Genomic DNA, 21,443 nt, shown 5'->3' with positions numbered 1-21,443 from the left:
TGTGGGTGAGTATTTTTCTGAAAAATACCCATAATCCTCCTGCCTCCACAAGGATCTCATCTTTCAGGTCCATGATCAAAACGACAAATGCATTTGTGACCCATCTCTCCTGGCATTCCTGGTCTTTTTCCTACCCCCTCAACTGCTATTTAGACTTCTACCCCCTTTTGAGCATGGATTCGTTTCAAGATGACTTCTAGAAGGCATGTCTATGTTATAAACCAGTTCCTTGCCTAGAACATACATAAAAACATAAGAAAGGCCATGATGGATCAGACCAAGGCCCATCAAGTCCACCAGTCTGTTCACACAGTGGCCAACCAGGTGCCTACAGGAAGCCCACAAACAAGACGGCTGTAGCAGCATTATCCTGCCTGCGTTCCACAACACCCAATATAATAGGCATGCCCCCTGAGACTGAATAGGTATGCATCATGACTAGTATCCATTTTGACTAGTAGCTATGGATAGCCCTCTCCTCCATGAACATGTCCACTCCCCTCTTCAAGCCTTCCAAGTTGGCAGCCATCACTACATCCTGGGGCAGGGAGTTCCACAATTTAACTATGCGTTGTGTGAAGAAATACGTCCTTTCATCTGTTTTAAATCTCTCACCCTCCATAAGAACATAAGAAAGGCCCTGCTGGATCAGACCAAGGCCCATCAAGTCCAGCAGTCTGTTCACACAGTGGCCAACCAGGTGCCTCTAGGAAGCCACAAACAAGACGACTGCAGCAGCACCATCCTGCCTGTGTTCCACCGCACCCAAAATAGGCATGCTCCTCTGATACTAGAGAGAATAGGTATGCAGCATGACGTATCCATTCTAACTAATAGCCATGAATATCCCTTTCCTCCATGAATATGTCCACTCCCCTCTTAAAGCCCTCCAAGATGGCAGCCATCACCACATCCTGGGGCAGGGAGTTCCAAAATTTAACTATGCGTTGTGTGAAAAAATACTTCCTTTTATCTGTTTTGAATCTCTCGCCCTCCAGCTTTAGCAATGACCCCGTATTCTTGTATTAAGGGAGAGGGAGAAAAACTTCTCCCTGTCCACTCTCTCCAAACCATGCATAATTTTATAGACCTCTATCATGTCTCCCCTTAGCCGCCTTCTATCATGTCTCCCCAAGCCGCCTTCTCCCCTTAGCAGCCTTCTTTCTCCGGCTTCAGCAGATGACCCAGCGTCCTGGTATTATGAGGGAGAAAAGCTTTTCCCTGTCCATTCTCTCCACGCCATGCACAATTTTATAGACCCTGTCATATCTCCCCTTAACCACCTTCTTTCCAAGCTAAACAACCCTAAAAGCTGTAACCACTCCTCATAGTTGCTCTAGTCCTCTGTTCATTTTGCTTGCCACAGCAAAACTCCAGCTCCCAAGTTGCGCTTGGCAAGGCAGAGCAATTTTCTGGATACATTTTCATCTTGCTCTTCCCTCCCTCCCTTTTTTCTAACAGTCCTTGGAGGTGGAGATCAGGCTGAAAGATTGGGCAGTCAACTTTCATGGCTTTGAACTTGGGTCCCCACCACCCTGGTCCAAATTCAACACCGGTGGTCCACACCCAGGTTCAGATGCACATCTGTAGGCACATAAACACACAAAGCTGCCTTATACTGAATCAGACCCCCGGGCCATCAAAGTCAGTATTGTCTATTCAGACCGGCAGCGGCTCTCCAGGGTCTCAGGCAGGGGTCTTTCACATCACCTAGTTGCCTAGTCCCTTTAACTGCAGATGCTGGGGAATTGAACCTTGGGCCTTCTGCGTGCCAAGCAGATGTTCTACCACTGAGCCACAGCCCCTCCCCAAATATTTATTACATCTTGAACACATGAAGCTGCCTTATACTGAATCAGACCCTTGGTCCATCAAAGTCAGTATTGTCTACTCAGGCCGGCAGCAGTTCTCCAGGGCAGGGGTCTTTCACATCACCTACTTGCCTAGTCCCTTTAACTGAAGATGCTGGAGATTGAACCTAGGATCTTCTACACGACAAGCAGATGCTCTATCACTGAGCCACAGCCCCTCCAGGCACAGTTGGGTAGCTGTATTTACTTGAGGGTTTTTAAGGTTCGCATTTAAAAAAATACCCACCTTGTGAGCTGAAGGGGATGCCGACTCTACTGCAGTCGCGAACCATGTCCACGAAGCTGGAAATTTTGAACTCCTCTGCCGCCTCCTCGTCTTCATACTGATGAGACAGCAGACATATATTTTTTATAAATCAACAGTTCTACAAAGATCTGAGGGATTTCCCCAGCAGCAGATTGCATCAGGGGCATGCCAAATGCCATAACTGCCAGTGCAAGAACAATTACTAAAGACTTCTGCTAAACAGGGAATCTTTCTGGTCTAACAAAAATAAAGACACAGGCCTGCCATGCAATTTCTGGTGCGTGTATCGAGAAACGCATGTTGCTACCCCAACACCTGCCCATCTGAAAAGCCAACACTTTATGATAATTAAACTCTACCACTATCAATTTCACTCAGATACTGCAGAAATCTCAAGAGGTCTTCAAGCAAACCGGTTACCAAGTAATTTCTAGTACAAGCTAAATGATTCAGTCTCTCTGTTTAATGATATAGGCATGTAAAAGTTCGTTAGGACCTGAAGTTGCATGTCAAAAATTTAATACAGCCAGCACACACAAACCACAGTTACCTCTATATACTATGGCTTCTCACTCACCCCATAGCCACTTGCAGACTTATACTGATTCAGACCATTAACCATTTAGCTCAGTATTGCCTGCTCTGACTTTGATGTTACAGGTCTTTCACATCACCTACTGCCTGGTTCTATTAACTGGAGATGCCAGGGATTGAACCAGGGACCTTCTGCACACCAAGTAGATGCCCTACCACTGAGCCATGGCCCCTCCCTCATACATGAAACTGCCTTCTACTGAATCAGACCCTTGGTCCATCCTGGTCAGTATTGTCTACTCAGACCGGCATTGGCTCTCCAGGGTCTCAGGCAGCGGTCTTTCACATCACCTATTTGCCTGGTCCCTTTAACTGGAGATGCCAGAGATTGAACCTGGGACCTTCTGCATGCCAAACAGATGCTCTGCCACTGAGCCAGTTTCTTCCTTCAAGTGTTGAAGGGGCAGCAAGAAACACTCGTGCTGCAAAGACTAGCCCTGGTTCAAAAATATGGCAGTGCCTATTTTGTGACGCATAACGAAAGATCAGCCCTAATCATAATTTCTCACTTGCTTTCAAGGTAAAGATGTCACCTGGGTAGTGGGTGACCTCCGATTTGAATAAGGGCCTTAGAGAACAAAGAGCTCTTGTGAGGTTGATACTGCCTAAAAGTAGTGGCTTTGTTACCGTGGACATGGGTGCCTGAATTTAATAAAAAATAATAATAAAAAGCTGCAGAGAAGTTTGGACTGAAGGGGGATAGAGGAATAAGCTATGGCTCCATTCCCAATGCCCCAGTCACATCCCTGCTAGAACAGGGGAAATTAACAGCAGCAGCAGAAGAGGAGGAGAAGAGTTGGTTTTTATATGCAGACTTTCTCTACCATTTAAGGAAGAATCAATCCAGCTTACAATAACCTTCCCTTCCCACAACAGACACCCTGTGAGGTAGGTGAGGCTGAGAGTTTGGAGAGAACTGTGACTGGCCCAAGGTCACCCTGCTGGCTTCATGTGGAGGCATGCGAAACCAACCCGGCTCACCAGATTATAATCCGCCGCTTATGTGGAGGAGTGGGGAAACCCTCCTGGTTCTCCAAATTAGAGTCTGCCACTCCAAACCACTGCTCTTAACCACACCACCATGCTAGCTCAGATGTTGTCAGGTATCTGTGTACTAAACCAAAAATGGCCTTTGCAAAGGCAAACCAGCTATACTTCCCTTCCTCTCCCCACTCGGCCTACATAATCGCCACAGTTTCCATGGTGACCGTGTCCTTCGCTATCAGGTGTTCCAGCGACTCATTCTGCACCAGCAGCTTTGTTACGGATACTCTGAGGGCCTCTCGGTGACATTCCTCCCCGCCCCCCACCATCTCACATCAGTGAGGTGCACCTGGTCTCCTGGACAGATATGGCGATGAGCCACAAGAGCAGGGTTCCCCAGCGTGGTGCCTCTCTGGCAGTACAACCTAAGGGAAAGCTCTGGGGTTTCCCCAGCCCCAGCTCATTTCTGAGAGCTGCTCCCTTCACTCACCTCGTTTTCGGTCAGGCAATGGAAATGCAAGTTTCTCCAACAGGCTACGTAGGGCAAAAGGTAGTTGTAGTTGACAGGGTTGCAGTACAGATGGACACTGTCTGGCTTGATCAATAGGATGACGTCTGCAAAAACAGCAAGAGATCAGAATTCAGAGAATGGCAGCCAATTCAAAGCAACAGTGACTTCTACAATCAGGCTATAGGCACCCACTCTCCCTCAATCCCAGCAATCACAGTCCTCTCCCAGCAACCTCAGTTAATTAAGGCTCCCTAGCAGTTTTAGGAAAGGCAAAAACTCACCTCCCCTTGCCAGCAACCTCTGTCTCCCAGCCCAGGTGATTCACATGCATCTCACCCTTCCTGCAAGGAGTTCAGGGTGGCATTCAATGTTCACCCCACCCCAATACAATTACAACCCTATAAAGTAGGTCAGGTTGAGAGACAGCATGCAACTGGCCCTCTACACAGACTCCAGCCTGGAATACGTTCAGAGAAACAGAGATGGAAGGGACCTCAAGAGTCATCTAGTCCACCTCCCTGCACAATGCAGGAAATTCACAACTACCTCCCCCCACCCACACTCCCCTCTGTGTCCCCTGCTCTATGCCCAGAGGAAGGCAAAAAAACCTCCAGAATCCCTGGGCCAATCTGACCTGGAGGGAAATTGCTTTCTGACTCAAAGTGATGATCAGCATTACCACAGGCATGTATGAAAAGGCCATGATAACCAAGCACTAACTCATCCCTTCCTGCCCTCCCTCTCACGATCTGTCCAAGTTAACAGAATCATCATAGTTGTCAGTTGGCCGTCTAGCCTCTGCTTAAAAGCCTCCAAAGAAGGAGGGCCCGCCACCTCCCGAGGAAGCCTGTTCCACTGAGGAACCACTCCATCCACATTCTCACTTGTCTATAAGCTAGCTACAGCTACCCTACAGCAATGCACTCTGCATACATTTGTACCCTAAAAATTCAATTAAAATATATATTTTTAAAAAAAAAATTCCGGCGTTGCCAGAACCAGTCGTGAGACCCAGTTCAACCTGAGCCCTACTGTGCAAGAACACAAACATGGGAACTTAAGAACATAAGAAGAACGTAAGAAAGGCCATGCTTGATCAGACCAAGGCCCATCAAGTCCAGCCCTCTGTTCACACAACAGCCAACCAGGTGTCTCTAGGAAGCCCATAAACAAGGCGACTGCAACAGCGTTACCCTGCCTGCGTTCCACAGCGCCCAATATAATAGGCATGCTCCTCTGATCCTGGGGAGAATAGGTATGCATCATGACTAGTATCCATTTTTACTAATAGCCATGAAGCCTCACCTGGGGCCTCCCAGATTTCTCACTTCCTTCCCCCAATACATCCAACACTATGTCTTAGAGCTGTAGTATAATACTTGTGGAATGTAAGTGAAATTGTTCGCTGATGGAACCCTTATGGACGTCACGAAGAACCACCCTGTGTGGGATACTATGTGGCCTGCTGTGTACACAGAGAGACCTTTTTAAAAAGCTCTGAAATAAACCATCAATTCAGGACCGTGCACAATAAAACACTCACCATCCAAGACTTCTTCAGGAAATCCCGACTTCTCAAACTCATTGTTGTTCTGGTTATAGAAGCCAAAGAGAAGATAGTTTGCCAGTTCCCAACAACCTTCATTGTATCGACTATCGATTCCTAGAGAAGATGCACACAGTGAAATTCGGAAGGGAAGGAAATACCTGAAGCAGCTAGTCAAAATATCAAGATGGCCAGTTAGGAAATGACTCAGATATTAGATTCTCCCACCCCACCCCCCAAGCTTCTGGTAACACAATGAGGCATTCAAGAGACTCTGAAATAAGGACTAGGCACTTGACTACCCAACACCAAAAAAGCTGGCCAATCAAATACTGTCAAACAGTCAAGTATTCCCAAAGCAGTAACTTAACTGAAACAGAGAAAGATACTTTAGCTAGCAAACCTGTTTAATAACTGTTAACTGGGAGTCAAGCTAGCAGGAAACTAGGGAGGGGCCGTGGCTCAGTGGCAGAGAATCTGCTTGGCATGCAGAAGGTCCCTGGATCAATCCCCAGCATCTCCAGTTAAAGGGATAGGCGAGTAGGTAATGTGAAAGACCCTTTTCTGCCTGAGACCCTGGAGAGCCGCTGCCAGTCTGAGTAGACAATACTGACTTTGATGGACCAAGGGTCTGATTCAGTAAATGGCAGCTTCATGTGTTCATAGAATCAGAGAGCTGGAAGGGGCCTCAAGGGTCATCTAGTACAATCCCTGCACAATGCATGAAATTCACAATTACCTCCCCCCCCACTCCCCCCATGACCCCTGCTCTATGCCAAGAGGAAGGCAAAAACCCTCCAGGATCCCTGGCCAATCTGGCCCGGAGGAAAATTCCTTCCTGACCCCCAAAGTGGCAAAGGGCCCTACCCTGGGCATGTAAGAAAGGGACACGAGAGCCAAGCACTGGTTCACCCCTTCCTGCCCTCCCTCTCACGACCTGCCTAAGGTCATTGAATCAGCATTGCTGTCAGACGGCCATCCAGCAGTCCCTGAAGAAGAGGGGACAGACCAATTCACAGAGGAAAACAGAGAAGTGCCAAGCCAGCTTGAAAAGTGAGGAATCAAGGCTTGAAGCTGATGCAAGGGGCAAGAGGCCATGAGCGGAGCGACAAAGACAAAAAATCACAAAATCACACAAGGTTGGAAGAGACCTCAAGGGCCATCCAGTCCAACCCCCTGCCATGCAGGATCCCACAATCAAAGTGCTCCCGACAGATGGCCCTCCAACCTCTGCTTAAAGACCTCCAAAGACGGGGACTCCACCCCCCAGCCCCCAAGGCAGGGCATTCCACCGTCGAACCGCCCTCACCGTCAGGAAGTTCTTCCTAATGTTTAGGTGGAATCGCTTTTCTCAGTTTAAATCCATTACTCCGTGTCCTAGTCTCTGAAGCAATAGAGAACAAGCTAGTTTCCTCATCAACATGACATCCCTTCAAATATTTAAACATGGCTATCATGTTTCCCCTCAACCTTCTCTTCTCCAAACTAAACAAACCCAACTCCCTAAGTCTCTCCTCATAGGGCATGGATTCCAGACCTCTGACCATTCTGGTTGCCCTCCTCTGGACACGCTCCAACTTGTCAACATCCTTCTTAAATTGTGGAGCCCAAAACTGGACACAGTATTCCAAGTGAGGTCTGACCAATGCAGAATACAGTGATAGTATTACTTCCCTTGATCTAGACACAATACTCCTGTTGATGCAGCCCAGAATTGCATTGGCCTTCTTAGCCGCCATATCACACTGAAGACTCATGTTCACTTTGTGGTCCACTACGACTCCCAGATCTCTTTCACATGTACTGTTGTCAAGCCAACTCTCTCCCATCCTGTACCTGTGCCTTATGTTGTTTCTGCCTAGGTGAAGTACCTTACATTTCTCCCTATTGAAATCTATTTTATTACTTATGGCCCAGGTCTCCAGTCTATCAAGGTCATTCTGAACTCTGACCCTGTCCTCTGGGGTATTAACTAACCCTATGCCGACTTTCTCTGCTGCTTAAGAAAGAATCAGACCGGCTCACAATCCCCTTCCCTTCCCCTCCCCACAACAGACACCCTGTGAAGTAGGGGGGCTGAGAGAGCTCTAAGAGAGCTGTGACTAGCCCAAGGTCTTCAGGTTCAAAACCCAAGAGACCCTGGCAACACCTTCCTTACAACATTCTCACTCTGAGTTACGACTGAGTCGATTTTTACTCATTCCAACGCTTTGATACACAGGCCGTGATCTGGCCCCATTGTTCCGCTATCTGCAGAACCTTCCTAGTTTAAACATTTGCCTTCGACTTATCACAGACCTCGATCCCCAGATTGGGGGAGTGGGGGGGAGAAAGAAATACGACAGATTGCAAAATAATACTGGTTCAGTATAAGGCAGCTTCATGCGTTCATGTGAGCTGGGAACTTGCCGCTGTGCCAGCAGAAGATGCTTCTCAGCACAGGGCAAGACAGCCTCGCTTCACAGTCATTCATTCTAAGGCTAGCCAATCCAGAAGCCCTATACTGCCTGTCAATCACAGGGGCTGATGGTGCATGCCCGTCTTCCCCTCCATGCCCAAGAGAAGCTCTGAGGCCAGAGAACACACACAGTCTTGGGTAGTTCGCCTTGGCTAAGACTGAGTTTAGTTGCAAGACTGCAGAGCCAGTGTGGTGTAGTGGTTAAGAGTGGTGTTTTGGAGAGGTGGACTCTGAATCTGGAGAACCGAGTTCGATTCCCCACTTCTCCCCAAGAGCGGTGGAGGCTAATCTGGTGAATTGGATAGGTTTCCCCACTCCTCCACATGAAGCCTGCTGGGTGACCTTGGGCCAGTCACAGTTCTCTTAGAGCTCTCTCAGCCCCACCTACCTGACAGGGTGTCTGTTGTGGGGAGGGGGAAAGGAAGGTGATTGTAAGCCAGTTTGATTTTTCCTTAAATGGTACAGAAAATCAGCATATAAAAACCAACTCGTATTATTATTATTCAAGCCCAAGAGACCCTGGTAACACCTTCCTTACAACATTCTCACTCCTCTGAGCTAGGACTGAATCGATTTTTACTCATTCCTGCGATCAAACACTTTGATACACAGGCCATGATCTGGCCCCACTGTTCCGCTATCTGCAGAACCTTCCTGGTTTAAACGTTTGCCGTCCGTCTTATCACAAACCTCAATCCCCAGATTTGGGATGGGGGAGAAGGAGATACGACAGATTGCCCAAAACATGGGGCACAGCAGTAGGTCCCTGTGATGTTTTCTCAGTACTCACAAAGCACCACTTCTTCTCTGGTGGACACACAGCCGACAAGCCCTTCCTCAAACCAATTCAGAGCCCAAGTCCCCCACGGCAATGCGTATGATTAACCATTAACTCATAAGAATTATGACACACATCCCTGAGTCACCCCGGCAGAGAGCTGACCGATTTTCAGCTAATAATCTGCAGGCTCGTACAACAGCAACAGACTCGGGGGGGGGGGGGCAGATGTCAAGCAGAGCCTTGTGGAGGGGGGGGGGAATAATTCGGCCCTGTGCTCTGCACTCCCCTCCAGCTTAAGCTTTACCCTCCACCTCTGATTCTTGCAGAAGCAGACAAAAGGCACAACAACATGCAAGAGAGGAGGCAGAAGGGAAGGATTACAGCTCATGTTTAAGACTTTATCCCTCCTCTTTTTTGGGAGGGGGGAGGAGAATCATAGAATCGGAAGGGACCACCAGGGTCATCTAGTCCAACCCCCTGCACAATGCAGGAAATTCACAACTACCTCCCCCCCCACATCCCGTGACCCATACTCTATGCCCAGAAGATAGCCAAGATGCCCTCCCTCTCATGATCTGCCTAAGGTCATAGAATCAGCATTGCTGACAGATGGCCATCTAGCCTCTGCTTAAAAACCTCCACAGAAGGAGAGCTTACCACTTCCCAGGGAAGCCTCTTCCACTGAGGAACCGCTTTAACTTCCTAATTTCAACCTGTCGGTTCTGGTCCGACCTTCTGGGGCAACAGAAAACAACTCGGCACCATCCTCTATATGACAGCCCTTCAAGTACTTGAAGATGGTTATCATATCCCCTCTCAGTCTTCTCTTCAGGCTAAACATACCCAGCTCCTTCAACCTTTCTTCATAGGACTTGGTCTCCAGACCCCTCACCATCGTTGTTGCTCTCCTTTGGACACGTTCCAGCTTGCCTACATCCTTCTTAAATTGTGATGCCCAAAACTGAACACAATACTCTAGGTGAGGTCTAACCATAGCAGAGTAAAGCGATACCAGCACTTTGCGTGATCTGGACACTATACTTTTGTTGCTTCTGGCTACCCATTCTTCCCAAAGGCAGTTACGCTAGTGGTATCAGCCATCAGAGTACTGCCAATAATTCAAAGGTCGTTCATGCAGAGTGGATTTGATTTCAGTCAAATTGAGTTAAAATCACTCGTTGGGAAGACTTGATTCAATCATGGCTTTTGACAAAGAAGTTCATCCTTGCTGGCTGTTATAACCTTTAATGCATATTCAAAGTTCAGAGATGGGTGCAGGTTTCGTTTTTAGAAGGCACACGCTATACATTTTCACATCACGATTGACTTTACAGTTTTTCAGCGTAGTTTTATGGCTACATCGGAAGATGAAGACACAAACCCACAGGTATCTGAAGAAGTGAGCTGTGGCTCGCAAAAGCTCATACCCTGCCAGAAACTGTCAGTCTTTAAGGTGCTACGGGACTCTTGCTCTTTTCTAATGCTGCAGACAGACTAACACGGCTACCCATCGTGATATATCTCCACAGTCTGAGAACGACAGAACCAAGCATCTGTGCCAGTATCTTCTAGACTAAACAGTAAATCCTGTTGGGTAGATAGAAAAGATTAACCTAAATAATATTTTACAGAAGCTTCTGGAACAGCATGAAGTTAGGCCCTTAATCCAAGGATAATGAACTCGTCCACAAAACTTTTTTTAAACATCACATGAATGTATTGTCTCAGACTACCGAATTGCAAATCAGTAATCCCTATTCCATGGAGACACGGGTCTCTTCGAGGTATCATGTAGTTTGATCTTGAAAAAGAATGTTATCCTACAAATCTAATTTTTAAAAATCTGTCTTTTAACAAAAATCATTTATTTTTATCCACCCTGCATTCATGTCCTGAATGGTCTATGCTAGCCTGATCTCATTGGATGTTGGCACCTAAGCAGGGTTGGCCCTGGTTGGTACCTGGAGAGGAGGCCAGTGAGGAAGTCCAAGGTGGCCACGCCAAGGCAGGCAATGTAAAACCAACTCTGCTCAATTCTTGCCTTGAAAACCCCATAAGGGATTGCCATATGTTGGATGCAACTTGATGGCGCTTTCCACCACCACCCATTCATGTCTACAGGTTTTTGACTAGTTTATGTATATTTAATGGCAGAATAGCCATTGCAATTTGAGCCCAGAAGATATACTGATGAAAGCAGAAACTTAATGTTCTCTCCTCCAACACAAACATTTGGGGCGGGGGGGAGAAAGAAGATATTGCTTCCTGGTTCTGGACATGGAAGCTTTCTCAAGTGATAACTGCAGACAGGAAGCTGTAGCGTTAGCCTGTAGCAGAGAAATAAAACAGTAGTCCAGCAGTATCTCAGAGACTAGCACATCAGCATAGTGTAGCGGTTAGGACTCTAATCTGGTGACCTAGGTTTGATTCCCCACTCCTATACATGAAGCCAGCTAGATGACCCTGGGCTAGTCACAGTTCTCTTCAAACTCTCTCAGCCCCACCTACCTCACGAGGTATCAGTTGTGGGGAGAGGAAGGGAAGGCAATTGCACGCTGGTTTGAGACTCCTTAAAAGTCAGAGAAAAGCGGGGTATAAAAAAACCAACTCTTCTTCTTCTACTACTCCATCACATGCTTTCATGAGTCAGAAGTCACTTCATTAGACAAAGGGAGCTCTGACTCACAAAACTTTAAACTGGAATATTATCAGTCTCTTAAGTACCTCTGGATGCCTGGTGTCTAAACAAATCCAAAAATGTTGCTAAGGCTAAAAAAAAACTTTTACAAACCTATTTGCCCACACATACCAACGCAAGTAATTTGGGACCCAAAGAAAATAAAAGCTTTCGTTCAAGGCTTCCTTGCTGGGATGGGGTGTGGATTTTTACCCACTGTAAATTAATCCAAAGGCTGAAATGTCACAGTTGTTTGACTAAGGGTAGGCTAACTCCCAAGTTAGCTGGGAACCTAAAATGTTGACGGCTATGAATCCGGAATATCTTCCAGCCTTTAGGCTATGGGGTGAAAGCAAATTTTCTGAAAAGCAGCAGACAACAGAAAATTACAAAGCTGTGTTATACTGAATCAGACCCTTGGTCCGTCAAGGCCAGTATTGTCTATTTAGACTAGCAGTGGCTCCCCAGGATCTCAGGCGGAGGTCTTTCACATCATCCACTGCCCAGTCCTTTTACTGGGAGATGCCGGGGATTGAACCTGAGACCTTCTGCATGCAAAGCAGAGTCTCTTCCACGGCTGGAGCTGGCTGTGGCTTCAGATTTACAGCTTCCGATGTCACCAGTGCAAGCTTCCGCATAGGGCTAAGCTGGGATACCGCTAAGGGGCTGCCAACAACGCCAGATTTATGACCAGGAACCAGGAAAAAGTACAAGAAAACCGAAGCAAGGAAACTAGGCCGCTCAGGTTCCTTTCTGAGTCAAGCGGGTCATGCAAACTGGAATATTTACCCTTCGTGACACCCTTTCCTTCACGTGCAGGTAGAACAGGGTTGACACCGGGCTGGTTTTTCCTCCCCACAGGCAATTTTTAAGTTACAAAAAGAAATCCCCAAGTAATATAAGCATCATCATCTATAAATACAATGCCAGTATAATTCGGCACAGCCAGGCATATGTACCAAAAAATTCTTCCCCAATGTTGCTGTGTTCTAATTACATTTCTATTAAAGCCATATATTCAGCAGCTCCTCCCAACTTGCACATACTTTTAACTTTCACACCCGCAAATCTAGGGGACGCCACCAAAAGTCCCCTGAACATCTCCTCCTTCACATCTATTAGCCTAGCCAGAGTGACAATCATGCGGATTTTCATACGCAGGCTGCAAGCTTTTAAGGTTCATTCTGGATGGCCGCATGAATTCCTTCCGAAATGGAAATGTCTGAAAGCTACTCAGCAGTGCCAAGAACAACTGGAGAATTCATGGGGGGGAGGGGGGGAAGGAGAGAACGAATGTGTTGCTCGCTTCCACGGCTATCTGCTGTGTTTGAATTTCTAGGAAGGAGGGGGGAGGGAGAGAGAGAATGCAGCACTTTTATTTAAAGCAACCTGCTGTTTTTGAAAACTTAAACTCAGATGATACTTTACTGCAATTGTAGGTAATCAGTTTGCTGCAATTAATGACGCTACTTCACTTTTCTATGATCAGATATGCAAGGCAGGTGGAAATATTGGGGGGGGGGCAATCACTAAGACTTGGGAGTCTAAACTCCAACATCATATCTGCAGTGGTGAACGCCAAGAGAAAAGTTGCGCTTCCAGAAGGCCGAGGCCAGGGATCCCCATCGTGGTGCCCGTGGGCACCATGGCACCCGCAGACACCTTTTCTGGTGCCCGCCAATTGTTTTCAGGAAGTAGGTGGGGCCAGGTAGGGCTTTTGCTCTAGAAGGCCTCTGACTGGCTGAACCGTTTTTTTAAAAAATGTTGCTTTGGCAGCAGCTGCCACCACGAAACAAGGATCTACACTGTGTCACTGAAGTTAAGCTGTGGGCAGTCTTTTTGTGGCTGGCTCTGCCTCTTGTGAAAGCCATTTTGCTACTGCACCCACCATGCAGTGTCAGAATTCCAAATGTGCCCGGAGGCCAAAAAAGGTTCGGGCGCAGAAGAATGCGTAACAGGCAAAACATCCCGCAGATACATGGTCTGGTACCCTCGTATATGCAGGACCGCCTCTCCTGGTATGCTCCCCAGAGAAGGTTAAGATCTTCTAGTACCAACTTACTGGAGGTCCCTGGCCCGAGGAGTGTCCAGTTGGCCTTGACCAGGGCCAGGGCTTTTTCTGCCCTGGCCCCGGCCTGGTGGAATAGTCTTTCCCTGCGGGACCTTATGGAGTTCTGCAGGGCCTGTAATACAGAACTGTTCCACCAGGCCTATGGTTGAGATAAGCTACGGTTTTACTATAAATGCTGGCCTCCCTACCCTTACTCCACCACTGCAGAACACTATTCCAGTACAGGCTGGAAATGTGGGAGATGCCAGGGAATCCAAATGCAGGGCCACAAGGAAGCTGTTTGGGAGGGCTATGGCTCAGTGGTAGAGCATCTGCTTGGCATGCAGAAGGTCCCAGGTTGAATCCCCGGCATCTCCAGTTAAAAAGGGACCAGGCAAGAACGCGATGTGAAAGATCTCTGCCTGAGACCCTGGAGAGCTGCTGCCAGTCTGAGTAGAGAAGACTGACCTTGATGGGCGAAGGGTCTGATTCAGGTTTAAGGCTGCTTCATGGTTGAACTGCCTGCAGGCCATACTGTAGCCATATGTCACAATTTCATGCGCCATTTAATGAGTGTGATTTTAATCTGCTTAGGGCTTTTTAAATTTACTGCTTTCTCTGAGCGTGGCTTGCAGGGGGAGAGCGGGTTATAAGAGTGATAAATAAATAAATAAAACAGAGAAGATCAAGAAGGAAGGGGGCTACAACTCAGGGACAACCACCCTCAAGTCAGGCCTAGACAGGTTCCTGAACAGCAGACTATCTTCTCCCACCCACTCTTTCTGCTCTGAGCACAACCAAGCCCCTTCTCTGGAGTTGAGGAATGCACTTGAGGAGGCCGAGACATTTGACAGTGGTGCGGTCTGCACCACTCATCTTGGGTCAACTGCCTAGAAACTGGAAACCCCAACCACACACACAAGGCCAGAAAGAGTCCGGCTGCTTGCGCAAGGGATTGAAAATTCAAATGTGTAAGCGGCCCCATATTGTACGTGTCTGCATATAGACCCGTTCCTCTGCCACAGAGACTTCTCCCCTATGACCCATGAGATTAGCTATTCTACAACGAATGCTCTCCCATTCTGTTCTCACACCTTCAAATTATCTATAGCCTTTCCGCATTTTTTTCTGTTGTCAAATCACAGCTGAGTTATGGTGACCCTGTAGGGTTTACAAGGCAAGAGATGTTCAGAGGTGGTTTACCACTGCCTGCCCCCATGTCATGCCCTGGAATTCCTTGGAGGCTTCCCATCCAAATACTCTCTCTCCTGCCCTCCCCACAATTGCTTTCCATGTTCAAATAAAACTCCCCGGGAACCGGCCCATCTTAGTTCCTCTTTGCTCAGTCACAGAATTATATCCATTAACTAAGGCTTCCCTCCGAGGCACGGGGAAAACCGATTCCCTGCAACCTTCATTTTGTGCATTTCACATTTAACTCCTCGGCATACTTGAGCTGTTAATGGACATTCCTCAAACACATGAAACTGCCTTATACTGAACCAGACCCTCGGTCGATCAAAGTCAGTATTGTCTACTCAGACTGGAAGTGGATCTCCAGCGTCTCAAGCAGAGGTTTTTCACATCGCCTACTGCCTGGTCCCTTTAACTGGAGATGCCGGGATTGAACCTAGGACCTTCTGCATGCCAAGCAGAGGCTTTATCACTGATTCAGGGCTCCTTGCCCTCTTGAATGTGAACTTCCCTGCAGCCCACCAGCCGTATCTTTGCCCTTCGGTAATGTTACACCAGCACTGGTCCCCAGTGATGAACACATGATGCTTCCTCATACTAAATGAGACCATTGGTCCTTCAAGGTCAGTACTGTCTACTTAGACCGGCAGCAGCTCTTCTGGGTCTCAGGCTAAGGTCTTTCACATCACCTACTTGCCTTGATCCTTTTTAACTGGAGATGCCGGGGATTGAATCTGGGACCTTCTGCATACCAAGTAAATGCTCTGCCACTGAGCCACAGCCCCCTCATGTCAAGCTGCCTTCTACTGAATCAGACCATCAGTCCATCAAGGTCAGTATTGTCTACTCAGACCGGCAGCAGCTCTCCAGGGTCTCAGGCAAGGGTCTTTCACATCACCTACTTGCCTGGTCCCTTTAACTGGAGATGCCAGAGATTGAACCTGGGACCTTCTGCATGCCAAACAGAGGCTCTACCGGCGGAGCCACGGGCCCTCCCCAGTACTCCAGGCTTCCCAGTACTCTAGGGCCAGCCCCCCAAACCCGATTAGCAGCGGGCACAACTGTCCTCTTACCTAAAATGCACAGTATTCCGTCGGGTTGGGATTTGCTGCTTTGCATCAGGATGCTCTGGATTTGTCGGAGGCGGCTGCAGCTGGAAAGAAGGGGGAGACGGTTAGAAGTGGTGCCTTGAAAAGGACAGACTCCAGGGGACGGTCCCAAAGCCTGGCCCAACAGAATGCCTCCAGACCTGGCAATGCTCAGCTAGCTGTCCCAACAGTAGTACGTGCAGGAGCTTAGCAGAAGAAACTCGTTTGGTTTTCCCACAGAGTGCAAAAATTTCGGTTTGTAAGGTTCTCGCTAAGTTCTCTACGTGAACTCCTTCAGCGGGCCGAGGAACTGGGTCAGCTCTTTCCACATTTGGCTCATGCTGAAAATAAAAAGCCTCTCTCAGTTCACTCAATAAAGGTAGGTTTCAGAGGACAAAGCAGCTGTCACCAAAACACCACGTTGCCGCTTTAAAATCCAGAAAGGTTGCAGGCTGGTGGCGGGTCGGATCCCACAGCAAGCGCCCCCGCGACAATGCCAGCAGCCTCCGGAGAAGAAAGAACAGGGGCTTGTAGGCAGGTCCCCAGGAACTGGGTTTCACTGGCAGCATTCCAAGGAACCCTTTCTTTCCACATTTGAAAGCCAAGAAAACTGAACTGTGCTCCATTCCCTTGGGGCAGGACACAATGCAACTTAAGCTCCTTGACAGACCATAAATCTTTAATCTTAAAACACTCCAGGTCGTTGAACAGGCCAGTCTTGACACGCACGAACCATCAGAGCTGACCACTGTCACCAGCGCCTCAGGAAATTCCCATAAGATTCAAAATTTTGCTGACAAAAATCTAACACTGCTTTAAAAAAAGGTTTAAGCTTCCCCTATTCTTTTCCCCATGTCCATTACGAATTGAAACTTATAGTGGATTACATTAAATACTGAAGAGGTAAATAGGGGAGGGGAAGAGCCCCGTGGCACAGAGTGGTAAGCTGCAGTACTGCAGTCAAAAGCTCTGCTCACGACCTGAGTTCGATTCCGAAGGAAGTCGGTTTCAGGTAGCCGGCTCAAGGTTGACTCAGCCTTCCATCCTTCCGAGGTAGGTAAAATGAGTACCCAGCTTGCTGGGGGTAAAGGGGAGATAACTGGGGAAGGCACTGGCAAACCACCCCGTAAACATAGTCTGCCTAGTAAACATCAGGATGTGACGTCACCCCATGGGTCAGTGCTTGCGCAGGGGACTACCTTTACCTTTTTAAATAGGAGAGGCATAATTCTTAGTAGCTCCAGAATACCATGATAGTGACGTTACTGAAAGGCAATGCATCGATTTGGGTAGGGGCTGTGGCTCAGTGGGAGAGCCTCTGCTTGGCATGCAAAAGGTCCCAGGTTCAATCCCCGGCATCTCCAGTTAAAGGAACCAGGCAAGTAGGTGATGTGAAAGACCTCCGCCTGAGACCCTGGACAGCTGCTGCGAGTCAGAGTAGACAATACTGACCTTGATGGACTGAGGGTCTGGTTCAGTATAAGGCAGCTTCGTGTGTGTGTTTATGAACTATTCGGGTGCCTCTGGCAAATATTCTTAAGCTGCCCTATGAGGAGAGACTTAGGGAGTTGGGTTTGTTTAGTTTGGAGAAGAGAAGGTTGAGGGGAGACATGACAGCCATGTTTAAATATTTGAAGGGATGTCATGTTGATGAGGGAACTAGCTTGTTCTCTGTTGCTCCAGAGACTAGGACACGGAGTAATGGATTTAAACTACTAGAAAAGCGATTCCACCTAAACATTAGGCAGAACTTTCTGACAGTGAGGGCTGTTCGATGGTGGAATGTGCTGCCTCGTAGGGTGGTGGAGTCCCCATCTTTGGATGTCTTTAAGCAGAGGCTGGATGGCCATCTGTCGGGAGTGCTTTGATTGTGGCATCCTGCATGGTGGGGGGAGGGTTGGAGTCACTGGGGATGTGGGGGGGAGGTAGTTGTTAATTTCCTGCATTGTGCAGGGGGTTGGACTAGATGACCCTGGTGGTCTCTTCCAATTCTATGACTCGATGGGCCTTGGTCTGGTCCAGCAGGGCTTTTCTTATGTTCTTAATGTAGCCATGTGTCAAAATACAAATGGCAGCAAAAGCCACAAGACAAAACATTGTTACCGGACTTGCTTCCATAATGTTTTACCAGCAGCAGCCATCTTGCAGAAGTTCCCAGGCTGCTCCTGGCTATATGACCTCAGAGATATGCACAAGGAAGGTAAAGGTGGGGAAATGGTCAATGCCTGATTTTTCTTTTTCTTTCTGCCTGTCTAGACAAGCCTAAGTTGCCGACTGTTTTGTAACTGTTGTGCATCCAGGACAAAAAACCACCTGATACTTGGCACACAATGGAGTGCCAGGCCCGTGTGGCAAAGGGCAGACAGCCTGCGGAGCCGATAGCTGAAGGGCATAAAGGCCTGGCAGCAGAGATGCCCTCAGGGCTGGCTCACATCACCGTATTAGGGAAGTGAGATAAAAGTGATGAGATAAAAGTGGAGTGAATGGAGGTTAAGCTGCCCTGTTCTATAGACCGTGGATGGATTTACAAAAGAAGAGTTGGTTTTCATATGCTGACTTTCTCTACCACTTAAGAATCAAACCAGCTTACAATCACTTTTCCTCCCCCTTCCCCCAACAGCCATCTTGTGAGGTAGGTGGAGCTGAGAGTTTGGAGAGAACTGTGACTAGCCCAAGGTCACCCAGCAGGCTTTGTGTGTCGGAGTGAGGAATCAAACCCAGTTCAGTAGATTGGAGTCAGCAGCTTGTGTGGAGGAGTGGAGAATCAAACCCGGTTCTCCAGATCAGAGTCCACTGCTCTAAACCACCACTCTTAACCACCACACGCTCTCTCTCTTTTTAGAGGCTGTGAAATTGCCAGGGGAGAAGGAGAGAAGAGAGTCGTTGAGTGTTACGGTTCAGCTGGGAATTGAGCAGGGGTCTCAGACCCCAACACTGTATCAGCTGTTCCACAATGGCAGAGGATCCCTGCAGGAAAGAACACAAGGCACATAGCAGTGTTGGGGAAAGGCTGTGGCTCAGCAGTAGCATGTCTGCTTGACATGCAGAACGTTCCAGGTTCATTGGTTCTCTTAGGTTATCCGGGCTGTGTAACCGTGGTCTTGGTATTTTCTTTCCTAGGAAAGAAAATACCAAGACCACGGTTACACAGCCCGGATAACCTAAGAGAACCAATGAACTCTGACCGTGAAAGCCTTCGACAATGTTTCAGGTTCAATCCCCAGCCTCTTCAGTTAAAAGATTTGGCAGTTGGTGACTGAAAGGTCTCTACTTGAGACCCTGGAGAACCGCTGCCAATCTGGGCAAGAATGTAAGAAGAGCCCTGCTGGATCAGACCAGTGGTTCAACTAGTCCAGCATCCTGTCTCACACAGTGGCCAGCCAGTTCCTCTGGAGGTCCAACAACAGGGCACAGAGGCTGAGGCCTTCATAAGAACATCAGATGTGCAGGTATCAACCTAGTAAAGCAGGTAGGTTGATACCTGCACACATAGTATTTGAGAGACTTATACTAACCAGTATTACAACAAGAACCTATTATACCAGATGTTTTAGTAATTAATAGAACTTACAACATATACACATGCCTGGTTGGGTTTGAACTGTTTGTATTTGTATTCATTAATGTATTTCTGTAAATGTGTGCAGGTTTACAAAGGGTTTTAATTAACCACTGATGAAGGCCCCATAGGCCTAAACGCGTTTGGTATGTGGTTATAGTTATCAACCTCAGGAAATGCCATTGTGCTATTTTAATGCTTTTAAATAATTTTAACTTTTACATAGTGCTTCTAATAAATTATACTTTCAGTGTTTATACATAGACTTATGTATATTTTCCTTTCACCCAACCTTGGGTACCCAGCTTTTGTTTTTAGGTTGGGTTTTATTCCCCTCCTTTTTTCTTCCACTACGGTTCCCTTTAGTCACCATGGCAAATAGTCACTGATAGACCTGTCCTCCATGAGTAGGCAATACTGACTCCGATGGACCAAGGGTCTGAGTCAAGATAAGGCAGCTTCATGTGTTTAGACTGAGCAGCAGGGAAGCTTAGGATATACAGAGGGGTCGATGGAGGCCAAAGGCTCCAATCTGGGCCTGCTGGTGCAGGCATGAGAGGGGAGAAGCAAAATGAGGATATGGTCACTAGGATGAGCTCAAGAAGGCTGGCAACAAACATGCATTATGAAGCTGATGCTGCTCTGGTGGTAAATCGTTGTACTCTTGCTCAGTCAGTCATATTGAGACAGAAAAATGTAGATGTGTACTTTGCAGGAGCCGCACTTTCAGCAGGCTGAAGGTAAGGTTTATCTGAGGATCACCGAAAATGTTATTTTCTCTTTCCTTCGACAGAGAGCCAAGGTTTCTGGATGTAGACACCAACTTAGCAAGCATCCCAGACCAGACCATGAGTTCTGAAGCAGTTGAAGAGTCCCCCTCCAAATAATCTAGAGATGTTTCTCCCCTTATTATAGAATCATAGAGTTGGAAGGACCACCAGGGTCATCTAGTCCAACCCCCTGCACAATGCAGGAAATTCACAACTACCTCCCCACCACATACCCCCAGTGACCCCCTACTCCATGCCCAGAAGATGGCCAAGGTGCCCTCCTTCTCATGATCTGCCTAAGGTCATAGAATCAGCAATGCTGACAGATGGCCATCTAGCCTCTGCTTAAACACCTCCAGGGAAGGAGAGCTCACCACCTCCAGAGGAAGCCTGTTCCACTGAGGAACTGCTCTGTTAGAAAATTCTTCCTAATGTCTAGATGGAAACTCTTTTGATTCAATTTCAACCTGCTGGTTCTGGTCTGACCCTCTGGGCAACAGAAAACAACTCGGCACCAATATGACAGCCCTTTTAGTATTTGAAGATGGTTATCATATCACCTCTCAGTCTTCTCCTCTGCAGGCTAAACATACCCAGCTCCTTCAACCTTTCCTCATAGGACTTGGTCTCCAGATCCCTCACCATCTTTGTTGCCCTCCACTGGACACATTCCAGCTTGTCTACATCCTTCTTAAATTATTTTATTATCTTACTGCAGAATTATCTTATTGCAGAATGAAGATCACACACACACAAGTAGTAACCTAGGAAATAAATTTACTGCCAATGGGCAACCGCCTTTCTCCCCTTTGCTCTATCCAGAAGGAAACAGAACCGTTAAGTTAGAGGGTGAGAAAAGGAATTGAATGCCAAAGACTGCTGGAAGGAGAATAGGAACAGCTGACATCTGAAGAGGGGGTGTTACAGTGCAGGCAAGCGTGGGATGGAATTTAGTGCTTACAGATGTTTCTAAAGAATGAAATTCCCAAGACAGCTCTGATGGGGAACAGGGTCTCCGATTCCAAGGTCATTCACTCCCGCTAGCTAGCTTCATTGTTTTCCCTTTTCAAAACCAAAAAGCATCTCTTAAAAAACAGCTCACCAGGGCACACA

General features: G+C 47.6%; 1 protein-coding gene across 1 annotated transcript in view; it reads right to left on the bottom strand.

Annotated features, from left to right (window-relative positions):
- Window positions 1-21,443, bottom strand: part of DNAAF9 (dynein axonemal assembly factor 9) — an 87,204-nt gene that overhangs the window by 61,417 nt on the left and 4,344 nt on the right. The window contains exons 2-5 of the mRNA XM_056855770.1: window positions 15,987-16,066; window positions 5,751-5,870; window positions 4,187-4,311; window positions 2,098-2,194 (exon numbers count right to left, since the gene is read on the bottom strand). Of these exons, the coding sequence (XP_056711748.1) occupies window positions 2,098-2,194; window positions 4,187-4,311; window positions 5,751-5,870; window positions 15,987-16,066 (422 nt within the window). The remainder of the gene's footprint in view (window positions 1-2,097; window positions 2,195-4,186; window positions 4,312-5,750; window positions 5,871-15,986; window positions 16,067-21,443) is intronic.

Source organism: Euleptes europaea, chromosome 9 (assembly GCF_029931775.1).
Source record: "Euleptes europaea isolate rEulEur1 chromosome 9, rEulEur1.hap1, whole genome shotgun sequence".
NCBI classification, from domain to species: domain Eukaryota; kingdom Metazoa; phylum Chordata; class Lepidosauria; order Squamata; family Sphaerodactylidae; genus Euleptes; species Euleptes europaea.
Note: the sequence above shows the minus strand (reverse complement) of the source record. Positions and strands in the feature narration are given on the sequence as shown.